The sequence below is a fragment of the Chrysemys picta genome, chromosome 2 (genome assembly GCF_011386835.1).
Source record: "Chrysemys picta bellii isolate R12L10 chromosome 2, ASM1138683v2, whole genome shotgun sequence".
In the NCBI taxonomy this organism is placed as follows: domain Eukaryota; kingdom Metazoa; phylum Chordata; order Testudines; family Emydidae; genus Chrysemys; species Chrysemys picta.
This window is the reverse complement of record NC_088792.1, coordinates 285690753-285707809: the sequence shown is the minus strand read 5'-3', so window position 1 is coordinate 285707809 and position 17057 is coordinate 285690753. Positions and strand designations below refer to the sequence as shown.

Sequence of the window (17057 nt, the reverse complement as noted above, 5' to 3'; positions counted from 1 at the left end):
AGGCGCCTGCTGTTGTTCTGGGGCTGCTGCCGGTTTTTTCGGGCAGAGTTGATCTAGCGTGTTACCAAGAAAACTCTGCACTGTCCTCTCTCAGCGAGACTATCCAAATGGAGCCATTGGACTGAAAGGACAAAGTTGCTTTAAGTATTCGGGCTGGTGGTAGTTCTCTTTCTGCCTATCTACTGAAGGGGTCTAAGGAGCAAGTGCAGGATTTATGTATCATAGGGTTACCATATTTTGTGCCTCCAAATGGAGGACACTCCACGGGGCCGGGGCCCCGGCCCCGCCCCCGCCCCAAAGTCTCCGCCCCCTCCCCTGCTTCCCGCGAACATTTAATTCGTGGGAAGCCTGAAGCAGGTAAGGGGGAGTGTGGGGGGAGGAGGTGCGGGCCAGGCTGGCCCCCCGGCGGCTCCAGCCTGGGTCGGCTCGGGCCTTGGGGTGCCGGCCCCGGCCCCCGGCCGACCACCCCCGGCCCGCCCAGCACTGCCGGCCCCCGGCGGCCCAGCGCACCCCCCGGCGGCCCGGCCTCGCGACCCCGGACCGGCTCCCGGCCCCGCGGCCCCACGGCCCAGTGCACCCCCCTGCTACCCCGGACCGGCTCCCGGCCCCGCGGCCCAGCGCACCCCCCGCTACCCCGGACTGGCTCCCGGCCCCGCGGCCCAGCGCACCCCCCGGCGGCCCGGCCCGGCTCCCGGCCCCGTGGGCCCGGCCCGGACCCCGGCCTGGCCCCGCGCCCCCGGCTCCCCGCCCGGCCCCGCGCCCGGCCCCGGCCCGGCACCATGCCCCCGGCCCCGCGACCCCGGCCTGGCCCCGCACCAGCCCCCGGCCAAAGAGGCCCCGGCCGAGCCCTCCCTCCCTCCCTCCCGATTTTCCCGGACATGCCCGGCTTTTGGGGATTTCCCCCCGGACGGGGATTTGAGCCCCCAAAAGCCGGACATGTCCGGGAAAATCCGGACGTATGGTAACCCTAGTGTATCACTGTGTTCTGCGATATCTGCAGCTGTGGCAGAGTCCATCTAGGAACAAGGATCCCTACATTTCCTGTCTACACCTGCATGAAACTCCAGCTATTCTGGGTGCTTTAATGCAGACAGACTCCTGCTGCTCCTGGTTCACTTTCTACTACTGAGTAGGAAACTCTGTTAAGACTAATTTTGCTGCATGCTACTCAGACTATCACCAGCATTACAAACCAGAGCACTTAAGTCAGACACAGATACCGCTGGGCACGCTCCACCCTCGTTAGCTTTATTTCATCCACTAGTGCTTCATACGCTCTCTGAACTGCACTGAGAGATCTGGATTCATTAACCAACTTCGGTGTTCTGGCTAGTGGACCAGTGAACAGCCAGTGTGCTACCCGGAGATGATCTCACCCTAGCTAGGAATATCACGAGCTCTTTTGCCCAGTACTGACCTCCTTTGTAAAGTGGTTTGAGATCTATGAAAGGAGCTAGATATTAGTCATTAGTAGAGCATTGCTGCTTGCTATTCTTTCAGCAGCCCTGGCAATAATAGAAGGGCAGAACAGTGCCCGGAGAGTTATGTGAGGATGAGATTTACACTGGCTAAATCCAGTTTGGGTTAGGAGGGATCTTTCGTGGCTCATCTAGTCTCACTTGATTCATTATCCCCAAGTCATTCCTAATAATACACGGGTGTCCTGACTAGCCTTGAAGATCTCCAGTGACGGGGTCACCAGGCGGACGGCAGGATTAGGTTTATCTAGATGGGAGCCCAGGCAAACGCAGCTGGAGGTGGATGAACAAAACAAGTGTATGGGATGCCCCTGGACATTAGTTTTTACAGCTTCTTGCTATAACTCTGACTTGCAGAATAAGCCTGAAAGTTTACTAGCCAAGACGGAGGAAGACTCCTTGCTTGCCATTTACCCTGGTGATTGCTGTTTACTGGGGGAAGTGGAGTCAGGGATTATTATACTCACCCAGCAAGAACAATCACTCAGGCTGTGGGTGAGATTTTGCAAGCCTGCTGCAACCAGGATCAAAACAGTTCTCTCAGGGAAGTTGTCCAGGAGGAACCACCCCTATTTCTTAAGAGTTTAGTTTAATGTTCAAGAGCTGACAACTGCGCTTCACCTTGAAGGAAGAAATCTAGGAACACACCGTCCCAGTCCCGCTAGTTACAAACTGTGTGCTCAATTTTGCTTCCCATCAGACTTGGCATTAACTTAATAGAATCATAGAAGATTAGGGTTGGAAGAGACCTCAGGAGGTCATCCAGTCCAACCCCCTGCTCAAAGCAGGACCAACACCAACTAAATCATCCCAGCCAGGGCTTTGTCAAGCCAGGACTTAAAAATCTCTAAGGGACGAGATTCCACCATCTCCCTAGGTAACCCATTCCAGTGCTTCACCGCCCTCCTAGTGAAATAGTGTTTCCTAATATCCAACCTAGACCTCCCCCACTGCAACTTGAGACCATTGCTCCTTGTTCTGTCATTACTTCATTGGAAGCAATGTTGGGCATGGAACATGCCTGCTGAGGTCACTCCAGGATTTTTGCTCCAGGTTTTCTGTGGATCTCAGGTTATTTAGCAGACCTCCAGCTGGAGCGGTGCCATCTGATTAGCAGCAGCTGGGCTAGTTTGTTGTGTCTAATTACAACCAGTTGCAGGGCGTGGATGGTGATCCAGGAAAACAGTCATACCAGCCGCATCAAGCCAGGGGGAGGAAACTACTATCTCACCCTCTCAGGCTTGCCAGGTAAAGGAGGGATCGATGGGATCAAAGTGCATTCCCACCCTCCCAAAGCAGTTGCACAGCCTCCGTTGGTAGCTGGGTTCAATTGATTAACTGTTCCTAGAAGCCACGTCTAAGGTAGAGAAGGTCGCCTATGCAAACGTTTGCAAAGCACTAGATGCTTGCAAGGAGCAGTGCAGCACAGAGCCTGTTTGCCCCCCTTGGAGATAGCTCCACGTTTTTACAGCAGATAGTTGTCTGGTGTTGCTTTCCCTAAAAAAGACTAGCTTGCATTCTTTCCAGGGCAAATGCTCACTTCTTTCTGGGGGCCACCTCCCTTCTATTGAATGTGTGTAACAGGGGCCACCTCTCACCCCCTGGAGCAGCATGAAACCTGGAAGGACACTCAGAAGCAGTGTTTATGAAGTAATAACTCCTGGTTAAGTATGTGCATAGAAAGCTGCTCCCTTTAACTCACTTGCTGGAAGGTACAGTAGAGGCATGTTGCAAAATATGGGTAGAACGTGCTACCAGTATCCTCCTTACTGGCTTATTGAAAAGGCACTGGGAAGGAAGTGGTTCCAATACAGACAAGCAAAAGGGGGACTGGCAACTAAGAAAGATTAGAAGAGTTTGTGGAGAATGGTTTGTTTCACAGCTTCGGGAAAAAGGGACCAGGGGCCTGCAAAGCTTTGCACAAGTGAACTCTCCCTCGGCCGGCTTTTAACTAAGTCGTGCACATTAAAAACAGAACCCTTATAAATGAGGGAAGGAGAAGCAGGCTTCCCTCCCACCCCAGGCTCTGTGTGTGTGTGTGTGTGTGTTTTTAGGAGCAACTAACTAAGGTTGGAGCCAAGCTTCTGAGAAAAACCAGTGAAGACCCAAAAGGCAATACCTATAGCATTGGAAAATTCCTAAGACCTTATTTATTTCTTGGCTATCTAATCATAAAGAAGTCAGCCTCATGGAGAAATACAACCCTGTCTTATTACAAAATTGATAAAAATCAAAACCACAGTTCAAGAAACAGATGTAGTAACACTGACCAAATACTGGACTTACATGTCCCCACCCGTGATAACAGTTACTCCATCCATTAGCTAGCCTAGGACTGGTAAAGCTAATATAGGTAAACTGAGGTCCCTTTCATATAAGTGAATTTTCCCAGAATTCCCCCCAAGGCTTAGACAGCCTCTTTCCACTGGTTTAACTTTGATTTTAAGACTACATTTCCCAGAATGCTCTTTGGGCTGAGTATCTTCCAATCAGGGATGAGTGGGGTCTTTAAATCAAGCTCCTCCAAGGGGGCACTTCCCCTAGAGAGGAAAGCAAGGAAGCTATTCATGAGGGAATCTCTTCTTAACAAATGTTATTTAGCCGGTTGTTACCTCAAACAGGTGAGCTTCCGCCAGCAAATATCCAGTAACATTTAAGATTATATAGTGAAAGGGCTTTTAAAGCATGAGGGTTTTAACAGAAAGAATTGTCTTATTTTCTCCAAAAGTTTGCAAGCCCCTTATTTTCCCTCCCACTTGTTTCTCGAGATGAAGGAGCCAGGTTTCTGTAGGAAAGGGGCTAACTTCCTTCAGAGAAAGGAAGTGACCCAATGTCATTCCAGTCACACTTTGGTTGCATTATTTGCATCCAGTATGGACTTGATTTTTTTCCAGTCCTGTTCTGCCTAAAGTTCTTAGGGCTTTCCTGGGCAATGAAGTTTGTCAAACTCTCTTTCTCTCCCTCTAGAGAGGGATCTGTTTTCTCACTGTGCTTTGTTTTATTTTTCTGCCCCTGTCTGGTGTTCACTCACTTCTTGGTTGTCCATTAATTGATAAAATGCTGTAATGAACATGCTGCTAATTCTGCACCCGGGGTTAGTAATACAATAAAAGCATAATCAATCCTGAATGCCCACTGTGCCCTCCCCGCAACCTGCTACATTCCTGCTTAGGTGGGAAAGGTGATTTTGTTGAGGGGCAGAACTAGGAGTTGGCGGAGCGGGGGGGGAAATCTAGATTTTATTCCCAGCTCTGCACAGATTTCTTTTGTGAATTTGAGCACACTTTCAAAGTTGCCTATAATTTTAGTTACCTCCATTTTTTAGTACTTTATTTTAGCCTCTAAGGCCAGGAGTCTCAGAATTATTTACCCCTTGATTTCAATGGGAGTTACAGAAGGGAATAAATACTTTGAGGATGTGGGCCTGAAGGCCTGATTTTCAATGATCGCTGGGGGTGCTCAGACATCACTAAGAGCTGTGAGCTGAAGGTAGGGTATGTGTAAGCCTCTTTGTTTTCAGTTTAAACTGATTTTTACACCCCCCCCCAATAAAAAATCTTGAGTTTTACAAAAAGTATTATTATTTTTTTTTCTGATTTTCACCCTACTTTTGTGTCATTCAAATATATTTTAAAAAATTGTTTTATTAGGAAAATACAATACATTGCATGAGATATATGTATTACGATAATACATTAGCCTGTGTAGATGCAAAATTGCCTGTTGAAGTAAGGCCATGTATTAGTGGAAGATACACACAATAAACAAACAGGCACGCACGCAGGCTCTGAAGTGTGTGTGCATCTGAACATCCTGATCTATCTCATGCCCACCACAGACACATTTCAAGCTGTTAGCAGATAACAGTTTAAAGGTCTGACACACTAAAATGGAAAGAAAACAAAAATCTGTATCAAAATACGTTTCAGAACACAAGGAAGTGTTTGAAAGTTTTAAAAAACAGGAGAAAAGGGTGAAGTTGAGTGAATGCGCTGCAAATGGTGTGGCCCAATTAGTAAATGTAAATATTTATAGGCTAATAGTTCGAAGTCTAGGACAGTAAACTGTTTATTCAAATGCAAAGTTTTATTTGGGGATTAGAGATTAATTGTTTTCTTAAACTCAGAGGTGGCATCGTGTTTTGAGTTCTGTTTTAGTACTGCAAAATACTTTGAAAAATACTTTTTCCCCCTGTCCTTCCATCCATCAAAATAAACCGTGATATTTATCCAGACAAATTATTAATAGTTTTTTCCACCTGGTTTTTGTTGTCTGGGTTCTATTCCCATCTTCACTACGGATCTTCAGTGTGACCTTGGGCAAGTCACTACACCTTTCTATGCCTCAGTTTCCCCCGCCGCTCTTCCTTTGTCTTGCCTATGTAGATTGGAAACTCAGTGCCCGGCACAATAAGGCCCCAGACCTGGGGCAGGCTTCTGTGGGCAACTATAATAAAAACAATCAATAATTAAAATACCAGTAGCATGTCTAATCTGTTCTCTGTATCCACTCATTTTATAGCTTGATAAGAAAAACATTAACAGTCCTGTTTGACTGGCAGGCTTTGTTCTGTAGGAATCCGTGCTGTGTGTTGTTCCATGATATTCTAGATGTGCACAGAGTTTATTTCTTTTATTGCTTGGTCCAGTATTTGAGGTTAAAAATGCATTGTGCTTGCGATGCTTCACCACATTCCTTGTTGAGCTAAATAGTGAGCTTGCGCCCCATGCATGGTACCTGACTTAAAGATGCAGTGATGCAAGATCACCTGGGCGTTGTCTTTGCAACCTTTATGCAGCCAGCCAGCTCTTCTCATTAATAGCAATGCTTCAGCTTTACACATTTGGTTGGTGTAGCCCTTTTCTTTGCAGATGTGAATTTGCACAATGATTGATAATGAAGAGTTGGCAGAGGAGAGGGACGTCGGGAACCATCACCAAACTGACCAGACAGCATCTTCATCAGTGAAGACTAAGAATGACAATAACAGGCAGGTGGTTTCCAGCGACAGCAATAATATACCGTAACTTCGTGAAAAATGTGTGAATCGAATTGATGGTATTAGAGCTGTGGACATCGGCCATCCAATGTCTCACTGGCCCTCTTGACCTTTTCGATGGTGTCGTATGTTTATTTAAATATTATTAATCGTAAGTCTGTGATTTCCAGCTTCACCAGTATAAAATACACTAGCTTGTAGTACTGTCACCTTCTGCTTAAGAATTTAAATGCTCAAAAAGTAGGAAATGCAAAAAGTTTACATTGAATGTGCCACCTTGACGCTACCCCTATGTGCATCTGTGCGGTGGTCCTTAATTCCGTGATCACGCACTGTTCCTCAAATACAGGGGTTTCCTGGAAAAAGCATGTTCTTGCCATTTGAAAGGTTCTACTAGCATGAGCGAAACCCTGTACTTCATAATAGGTAATACGGATAAGGCTGTTAATATCTTTCATAATAGGTAATACGGATAAGGCTGTTAATATCTTTCATAATAGGTAATACGGATAAGGCTGTTAATATCTTTCATAATAGGTAATACGGGTAAGGCTGTTAATATCTTTCATAATAGGTAATACGGATAAGGCTGTTAATATCTTACCAGCCAGTGAAGTGCATTTACTGTTATCAACAATATATTGTTTGTAAGGGTCTTTCCAGCAACATATAGTATGGAAGCTTGAGAGGGTCACCAGCACGGAAGGATGGTCTGGTGGTTCCAGGACTAACCTGGGACTTGGAAGGTTCAATTTCCTGCCATGACACAGACTCTTCGTGTGACCTTGGGGAAGTCATTTAGGGTGTGTCTGCATTGCAGCTGGAGCTAAAATTTCCAGCTCAGCTAGACGTACGCGGGCTAGCTTTGATTGAGCTAGTGTGCTTAAAAATAGCAGCGTGGTGTGGGTGGCGGGAGGAGCTAGCCGCCCCAACTATAATACCATCCAAGACACTAGGTACATACTCAGATCTTAGTCTGTCCCACCAGCCGTGCCGCTCTGGCTATCCTGCAATTTTTAGTAGGTATGTGTCTCAGTAACCCATCTGTTAAAATAGAACGTAAGAATGGCCATACTGGATCAAATCAATGGTCCATCCAGCCCAGTATCCTGTCTTCTGACAGTGGCCAATGCCAGGTGCTTCAGTGATAATACTCCCTCCAGAATCCCAAGGGTTTTGTGAGGATTAAAGACTGTGAGCTATTCAGCTACTATGATAATGGGGCCATCCCCAAACTTTTACCCAAGGCATGTTGCTAAAATGGCTCAGAGAAGCTCCAGTTATTTAGTGTTTTCTTGAATTCCGGCTGTGTTGGCCTGGCTGGCACATCTGAGTTTCGCTTCTGCTTTCCAGTAAGATAGAATTCATGCCAGAACTGTTGAAATAAATTCCTTCAAGGGTTGTGACCTCAAAGGTACTGTCCTCTCTTGAAATGCTTCTGCATTTACCAGCAGTGGGGCCTGATCCAAAGGCACCGTGAAGTCAATGGGAAGAGAAGGAGGAACGTAGCCTGTGCAAACGGGTTGAGCCGGTAGCTTAGCATAGCTTGGAAAAGAACGTCAAGGTTTTATTTCAGTTTTTACTATTACACGTAATGCTGTGAGGTTGAACTTGATATTACTAACAATTGTCATCTTCAATGTGCTGTAGAAAATAGCCCCAGGTGAGTTTAGCAGCCATCCACATTGATTGCAGTAAATAGGGTCATTTCATTTTCTGGGTATCTAGCTCACTACAAATTAGGAAGGAGAATAACATGGGGAAAAGGTGCATGTGGTCTTCGTTAGGAAGCTAGCTGGTCACCTTAACGACAAGAAACCTAACTGGCTACTTTGATTTGTCCCTTCCCCATCACACGGAGTATTTTTCTTCGTCTTCTAAGGAAACGGAAGAACGTCTCTGAGCAGAAGGGACAAGAAAAGGAGAAGAAACCGAGAGCAGAAGCTCTGAACAGCCAGTGGGAGGAAGCTCAGCGAAAGGACCAGGTAGGAGGGAACTGGCCTTTCAAGCAAGAGCTGATGCGTGTTTTGTTTTTGAGAGAAAGAGGCAGCCCGGGATCGTGACCGCTTACAGCTTCTCAGCCGGGCTGCTGCCTTCTGCTCTTTGTTTACTCATCTTTATAGGAAAGGTGATTTCTCCCGAACTATATTTGTAGCAGTTAGACTTAAGCAAGTCACTTAGTCTCTCTGTGCCTCAGTTACCCATCTGTAATATGGAGGTAAACAGCACTGTCGTGCCTCACAGGGGCACTGTGAGGGTTGGGAGTCTAGATAGTTTGACAGAACAAGGAGCAATGGTCTCAAGGTGCAATGGGGGAGGTCTAGGTTGGATATTGGGAAACACTATTTCACTAGGAGGGTGGTGAAGCACTGGAATGGGTTCCCTAGGGAGGTGGTGGAATCTCCTTCCTTAGAGGTTTTTAAGGTCAGGCTTGACAAAGCCCTGGCTGGGATGATTTAGTTAGGGTTGGTCCTGCTTTGAGCAGGGGATTGGACTATATGACCTCCTGAGGTCCAGGGCCGGCTCCAGGGTTCTGACCGCCCCAAGCAGCCAAAAAAAAAAAAAAAAGCCGCGATTGTGATCTGCGGTGGCAATTCGGCGGGAGGTCCTTCGCTCCAGGTGGGAGTGAGGGACCATCCGCCGAATTGCCGCTGAATAGCTGGACGTGCCGCCCCTCTCCGGAGCGGCCACCCCAAGCACCTGCTTGCCAGGCTGGTGCCTGGAGCCGGCCCTGCTGAGGTCTCTTCCAACCCTGATATTCTATGAGTCTATGATTCTATAGTTACCTTAGATCTGTTTGTTTTTTTCCGACTTAGAACATGGTAGGGAGCATTAAATGATGGACTCCAAAAACTCACCTTCCCAGCTATGGGAGGAGTGCGGCTTATTGGTTAGAACAGGGACCCTTGGGGATAGGATCTGCCTCTGACCCCGGCAGTGTGACTTTGTGAGGGTTACAGGGAGCTTGGTGTTCTGAGTACCGGCAGCTCCTGTTGACTTCAGTGAGAGGTTTGGCTGCACCACACTTCTGAAAAATGGGCCCTAACCTATTGGTGGCTCAGTTTCCCTCTCTGTATAACGTGGATAAACCTTAAGCCCGGTGGAGCTGAGGCATTGTTTCGTTTTCTGTAGAGGGCTTTGAGATCCTCAGCACGCGAGCGTTACCCTCAGTTCAGCCTGTTGTGGCCTCCTTGTGCACATTCATAAAGTCTAAGGCCAGAAGGGAGCATTGTGATCAGCTAGTCTGACCTCCTGTACAGCACAACCTATAGGACTTCCCCGAATTAATTCCTGTTTGAACGTGAGCAGATCTTTTAGAAGGCTCAGGGGAGGGAGCAGGAAGGGGTGTAGTGGAGGCAAGGCCTGTGGCAGAGCCAGGGGTTGAGCAGTGAGCACCGCCCGGCACATTGGAAAGTTGGCGCCTGTAGCTCTAGCCCCGGAGTCGGTGCCTGTACAAGGAGCCGCATGTTAACTTCCGAAGAGCCGCATGTGGCTCCGGAGCCACAGGTTGGCCACCCCTGTTATAAACTGTGAACTTGTCACCCCTTAACCTTCTCTTCGATCAGCTACAGAGCTGGAACGCCTCGTGTAGTCTGGATGGAGAATATTACCATTCTGTTCTACCTCTCCCAGCATCTCCGTGTGGAACAGGGGCAATGTTTAGCTCTGGACACACTTTGCCTTTCTAAACTAGGTGTTGTACCAAGTTGTTTCCATGCTGTTTTGTTCCAACATGTAGCCCCCTGTGTTAAAAGAGAAGAAGAGACAGCCGAGATCCAAGGAGAAGCCGTTGCAAGAAAACATCATAAGCAGGTAACTTTTTTCTTTTAATTAACTTGTCCTGATCTCCTCTGAGGGCGGGAGATTGAGCACTTAGACCAATAGAACACTAGATTTGCTATGAAGCTGCCTCAGTGCTCATCAGTTCTTGCCCTTGTCACATCCTCTCCACCCACTGCAGTTCCAAGGTCGAACCCAGCAGTTCTCAAACTATGGGTTGGGACCTCAAAGTGGGTTGTGACCCCGTTTTACTGGGGTCAACAGGTCTGGTGTTAGACTTGCTGGGGTCTGGGGCTGAAGCCGACGCTCAAGGGCTTCAACCCTGGCCGTTGGGGCTCAGGTTACAGGCCCTCCGTCTGGGGCTGAAGCCCTGGGGCTTTGGCTTTGGGGACCCCTGCCTGCAGCGCTGGGGCTTGGGCTCCTCCCCCCCCAGGACGGCACGGCTTGGGCTTTGGTTTTGCCCTGCCCGGGTCAGGAGGGCTTAGGTTTCGGTCCCCCCTCCTGGGGTCATGTAGTAGGTTTTGTTGTCAGAAGGGGGTTGCAGTGCAGTGACGCTGGGGAACCGCTAGCATTCTCCAACCCTGCAGTTTCTTTCGTTGCTTTCTCTTGAGCAGAAGGCTACAAGTTGTGCTGAATTTTCTGGTGGATTCCGAGGTGTGAATTACTTTTCCACAAGGGGCTAGGATGGAAACCACTCCATTTCTACCTGTTGCGCTCAGCTGTATTTGAGCCCTCTAGCATTGGGGATGACGCCAGCTTTTTCCCTCTCATTGTTTGCGTCAAGGAGCGATCAGCTCAGCTTATCAAGCACTGCCAGATTCAGAAAATGTCTCTTTGTTTGGCGTATAGACGAGGTTGTTCTACTGATGAATCTGCAGGTTAGCTGTGTGGGAGGTGGATGCTGGCTCCGGAGGGTCCTAACCTTTAATCTGGTGGATCAGCAGAAAAGCTGATAGATAGTTGGGGAGCTGCCTAGGAGAGTAGAAATGGATCTGCTTCAATTTCTCTGCTTCATTTATTCAAATGCAAAATGGCCTGTTGGTAAAACCTGGTTTCCCACCATCCTGTCTGTTTTTGCTAAGAAGCTCTCTAAAGCAAGAAGAGGCTGCTGAGAATGAAGCCTCCAGCCAAAAGCTGGAAGAAAAGTCCGAAGCTCCAGAGGAGGAGAAGGCCAAGCACAGACAGGTATGTCTCAAAGACTTTGGGAACCCCACGCCTCTTGACGTCTCTTCCTGCCCTACAGTTCTCTGATTCTAAGTGCTGCTCTAGGGAAGTGATGTTCACAATGCAAAACTGGCAGCAGCTGGAGGACGTACTGTGTGATGTGTGTACGTTGATATAAATATATAGTAAGTCCACAATACACAGTGGAATGACTATGTTAATGAAGTGCATGGAGTCGTATGGGATCGTGGCAGATCGTAGATGCTTGGCAGGGTTAGGCTGAGCCTGGTCTGAGGGAGACCTGCATGGAAAATCCAGGAAGTGATGTGAGATGCTAGAGAGGAGAACACTCTGGGAGGGCTTCCCCTCGCCCCCTCTTGGTTCTTGTCACTCAGACAGAAAGCAGAAGGCCAGAGTCCGAAGTGCAGACAATGCCGTGTCTATTGGGGTTAATCAAGCAAGCAGAGTGATAGCTCTGTACACCAGTAGAGCTTTTTCCCCACCTCCTCCTCCTTATCGGGCCTAATTATACCTGTCATGCCTGCCCCTGGTCCCAGGCCTTCCAATTTATGGTCATGTTCTGTTTTGGAGTGTTGAGTCTGGGGGCTTCAGTCCCACCTCTTTTATATCCCATGCGAGGGGGAGGGAGGGAGGTTGTGTACTGGCCAAGGCCACTTTTTTCCTTTGGCTTTTAGTGTTTCTTATACTTCTTCCCCCCCACCCCATCCCTCTTGTCCTTCCCAACTGGTTGCTTGACCTTGTCTTGAGAGAGGAGTTGTACATTCATCTGTCAAACTGCAACCATGTCCAGCAACACTTCAGCTCTATTCCTTATCTTTCCTCATTATGCTATAACCCCTATCTGGCTGTGGGCAGATGCAACACCCAGTGTCTTTGTTCTCACACACGTCAGCGGCAGAGGTGGGAACAGCTCAAATGGGCAAACAAACCCCGCAAATTCTGTCTCAGGCAGGTCTGAATGCTGTATTACCATCGCTAATGCACTCTCCCTTCTGCTAGTACTGCCCCAGCGCAGTGATCCTCTGCTTTCGTATGGCAGTAATGGAACGGTGACTGCAGTTGGATCTTAAGGTCTCTGATCCTGTCCAGAGCAGGGGTGGGGAGCCATTTGAACGGCTGCGACACCTCCACGATGAGCATAGATTGGGCAGTTGTCCGTGATGTGCCCGACAGTTTGCACCACGCCACACTGTGTGTAGTGCAGAGTTGGACAAACTACGGCCCGTGGGACTGTCCTCCCGGTCCTTGAGCTCCTGGCTAGGGAGGCTAGCCCCTGGCTCCTCCCCTGCTGTCCCCACTCCCCCGCAGCCTCAGCTCCCCGTGCCACCAATGCTCTGGGCGGCGGGGCTGCGAGCTCCTGCCGGGCAGCGAGGCGGTGTGGCTGGTTCCAGCTGGGTGGCAGGACTGAATAAAATCTCTTTCAGGTGGAGACTGAATCCATCCCAACCAAAACTCCAGCTTCAGGGCAAGAGAGCGCTCCCAGGTGAGAAATGAACGGTTCGGCATGTGGAGGGGTGGGGAATGGACCATGGCGCAAGTGGAAAGGAGAGGCCGTACGTGCAAACATGCTAAACTCAAGGAGCAACTGTTTGCCAAAGATGTGTCTACACTGCTGCTGGGAGTGCACCGCCCAGCCCGGGTAGGCAGACTCACGCTAGCTCGCTAAAAATAGCAGTGTGTCCTTATATCACTGGCAGTGGCTCGGGCTAGCCACCTGAGCTCAGACCCGTCCGACTTTCCTTAGAGATTTCTCCCAGTGGTATGCAGGAAAATGCTGGTGTAGATTGGAAACTGATTTAACCACCACTCAGAGCAGCACTGGGTGAAATGGTGGTAAAAATGCTACTAGAGCTCCCACCAGTGGTAACAACGATGGGAGATTTGAGTGGGTGGGGAGGACTCCAGGTTGGATATTAGGAAAAACTTTTTCACTAGGAGGGTGGTGAAACACTGGAATGCGTTACCTAGGGAGGTGGTGGAGTCTCCTTCCTTGGAGGTTTTTAAGGGCCGGCTTGAGAAAGCCCTGGCTGGGATGATTTAGTTGGAGATTGGTCCTGCTTTGAGCAGGGGGTTGGACTAGATGACCTCCTGAGGTCCCTTCCAACCCTGATATTTCTATGATTCTATGATTCTATGACTCTAGGCATCAACACTTAGGTTTTGTCTACACTAGAGGAACGTTGAAAGAAACTTACCCTTTGACAACATTCTGGTTTTAACCTTGGTTTCACTTACCCGGGCTTCTGATGAGACTTAAGCTTTCCATAATCGCTGTATATTATTTCCTTTCCTAGGTTTTCTGCACTGGGAGACTTTTCCTATTGTTTGTGGCCTCAGATTTACCAGGGAAATGTTGGAACTTTGCTGCTCTGCAATTTTTATACAAATTGCTACTGCGCTGAATTGATTTTTCTTCTCCCTGTGATGAGAAACTCACACCACTCACTGTGGCATTACTCTGAGCAAAGCAGGGACCTAGCTACTAAATTATCACCTCTCCTTTGCCTAGGAAAGCAGGGCTAAGACATCAGTTTTCAATGTAATCTTTACATCCAGCTTGGGACCTGATCCAATGCCCACTTTAGTATCCACTTGATTTCAGTGGGCATTTGATCAAGCCCTTAATCTTTGCTTCAGAGCAGAGTAAATATCGAAGGGGACTGTTGATTGCTTACACGTACTTAGTAAATACAGTGATGGGCTTTATAGAAAACACTAAGATAAGATAATACGCATCTGAAGTCCAATAGGTTTGTATTTTCTATACATTGCTACATATTGGGGTTGTGTCGTGATATGAAAGGAAGGAGTTAATGTAAACTTGGCGAATTTTCACTTCCCTCGTTTTAGGGTCAGTGACTTCTCCAACGCCTCTTGCTGGGAATGAGAGAGCTGGTGGAGGGGGAGTTAAACTCCTAAATGTTTGCAAGGGAGTCAAAATGATTTTCTCTACCCCAGCGTGCTCTTATTTTAAGAGGAGGTTAGGTAACGAGTTAACGCTCAGCCGCTCACGTGTTGATTTACAGAGACCCCAGCTCCCTTTAGACTTAATCAGATTTTAGGAATTTGACATATTTCACGGAGGATGTCGGTTACTTGCTTAATGAGTTTAGCTGAATTTGTGTAACTCTTGGGGAAAAAAATCCAATACATTTCCCCCTTCTTTATCTGCAGAATACACGGAAGGCCATAAGGGAGCGCAGGGAACTCTGAACCCAATAGTGGTGCTGAGGGAAAGTCAATTGTGCATCATTATTATTTATATTACCCTAGGGCCGATGGGTTCCAACTGAAATCGGGGTTCCGTTGTGCTTGGCACTGCACGCACAATTAAGAAGAGACTGTCCCTCTCCCAAAGAGCTTATAGTCTAAACAGACATGACAAGGAAGAATTATCCCCATTTTACATATGGGGAAATGAGTCGCCACAGCGGTACTGCTAAAAGTCGTGCAGTGTAGCCGCTGTTTGTCAGCTCTCCAGCTCTCCACCCCCAAGGAACACCGTTTGTGTTGTCAGCAGGAGAGCGCTCCTGCCGACAGGGCGCTGTTCGCACTGGCACTTGTTGCAGCAAAACTTTTGTCTTGAGGGGTGGGGGGTTAACACCTCTGAAAGACAAAAGTTTTGTCATTCAATTGCCAGTGTAGACAAAGCCTCTGTGACTCCCAGTGCCTCTGAATAAGAACAGACCCCAGGTGAACAGCTGTTAAGCCCTAAACCCATGTTCTGGGCTCTTCAGCTCACCCTACCTGCTGCGTTTCTGGAGGAGAAAGAGAGCAGTTACCAATGTGTTCTCATCCTCCCCGCCTCCTTGTCTGTATCAGAGCTAGACCTTGGAGTTGCCAGGACCAGTTCAGCAAGTTCTTTGCTGTTACCCTCTCCAAACCCGGCACGCAGGCAGAGTGAAATCCCAAACCAGACTGGATAGACATACTGCCTTGGGTGTCCGTGTTAACCTGTACCAATTGGAACGTCACTTGAGGTCTCTGAGCATTAGTCATTATATGGAGATACCAGACATTGGACTGCCTCGCTTCCTTTGCTTGAGAGAATCAAGTGTGTCACTGATGGGTTTTGTTATGATCATCTAATTTGACCTTCTTTCATAATAGAGGCAATAGAACCTCACCTGGTGATTCCTGGAGGGGGAGGGGTTTCTACTTCTTTGTTATGGGACAATGTTGAACCCAGTGACTCATGACTAATTCAATTATACCTGCTTATGTGATGCCAGTGAGCCCAATGAGGTATATGACCAATTACAGCATATCTTTTAGTAAGATGCCTAAAATCCCTTGTTCCATGCAGAAAACATCCAAGCCAATGGGGCTTTTGTTAAAGACCAAGCATTTTCTGTGCTCCCACAGCACACGATTATGCCAGCATGAGTCATGTCCAGCAACACTGGCTTTGTCCCTTTGAATAGCCAGCTGTAATTGAAACCCCTTGAGTGAAACTGATCTATTTTCAGAGCTGCTTCTATAATGGTTTTTTGAAAATTTTGGTGGCATCAGGTAACCTGACAACACTTCACAACCCCCTTGCAGCCAGCCCCCTTGCATCCAACCCCCCTTGCTTTGGAAAGCAGTTTGTTTGGAGACTGGAATTCCGGCCTGGGATATCTCCGCTTGTACCCTACTTAATTTGTTTGTGGTTGCTGCAAAGGCTGCTAATGTGGATGTTTGTAAAGCTTTCTCCCTGCCCTCCCTGGTGAGGGTTCCGATTTAACAGATCCCACTAATCTGTATTTGACCTGTATGTGCTCTGGGAATTGATGTCAGAGAAAGAAGTGGCAGTCGCTGTAGCAAATAAGCAGAGGGGAACCAAACCAAAAGGAAACAGCTCCACTAAGCACAGTTATAAGCTCTTATCCTATGTCCTAAGAGAAGCTAAATATAATTGCTGAAGGATAATTGCATGTAAAGTTCTGCTTGCATCTCTTTCAATATTGGGGTTGAAATTGCATCAAGCCTTAAGCAGCAGTGGATGGTTGTCTGCTCTCTGACATTTCAGTGAGGCACGTACTGCAAGTTAACCTCATGCATTCATAACCCTGGCTCTTCCCAAAGTGACTGGTGTTTAATTACTTGGTGCCCAACCTGAGACCTTAAAGAGGGTGATTTCCAGGGGGCAGGTGCTTGGGACATTCCAAAAACCAGACCTCTTAATGTTCTCCCCTAAAATCAGTCGTCACTCTTGAAATCTTGTCCCCTGCATGCAGCAGACCCTATTGGCAGCGGGGATCCTGTGAAACTGCAATGATAGGAAATTCGAATGAAGACACTTCACTGTTTCTCTGCCAGTTCCTTTTCTCTTACAGTGAAGCTCTGCCGATGATTTTCTGGGTGGACGGCTGACTTTAAGAAGACTGCATAGAGATCCACAGTGCTTCTTGGGATACTGGAGTTAGTGAGGCAGGCAGACGTTGCTTGCTTTGGGGTTTGTAACTTTATTACAGACTGGTTGCTTGCCGTTAGGCAAGGCTAGAACGAGATCAGTCCTGGGGCATGCTGGGTATATCTGTAGTGAGATACCATAGAGAGTTGCTGTAGACACAGTCATGCAGGTTAAAGACCCATTGTCCGGATGGTAGCTCCCCAGTGACACCTGCAGGCCA

The 17057-nt window shown here is 48.0% G+C and overlaps 1 protein-coding gene across 4 annotated transcripts in view; it reads left to right on the top strand.

Annotated features, from left to right (window-relative positions):
- The first annotated feature begins 2595 nt into the window (after positions 1-2595).
- TOP1MT (DNA topoisomerase I mitochondrial) overlaps positions 2596-17057 on the top strand; it is a 54533-nt gene continuing 40071 nt past the window's right edge. For 2 of the 4 annotated variants that reach the window (XM_065586331.1, XM_065586329.1), the window contains exons 1-6: positions 3962-4099; positions 6350-6468; positions 8360-8462; positions 10217-10290; positions 11340-11442; positions 12867-12925. In XM_065586331.1, coding sequence (XP_065442403.1) covers positions 6365-6468; positions 8360-8462; positions 10217-10290; positions 11340-11442; positions 12867-12925 — 443 coding nt within the window. In that variant the 5' untranslated portion in view covers positions 3962-4099; positions 6350-6364. Of the gene's footprint in view, positions 2727-3961; positions 4100-6349; positions 6469-8359; positions 8463-10216; positions 10291-11339; positions 11443-12866; positions 12926-17057 lie in introns of those variants that run through there. The other 2 variants (XM_065586330.1, XM_024102637.3) reach the window with 2 other exon arrangements.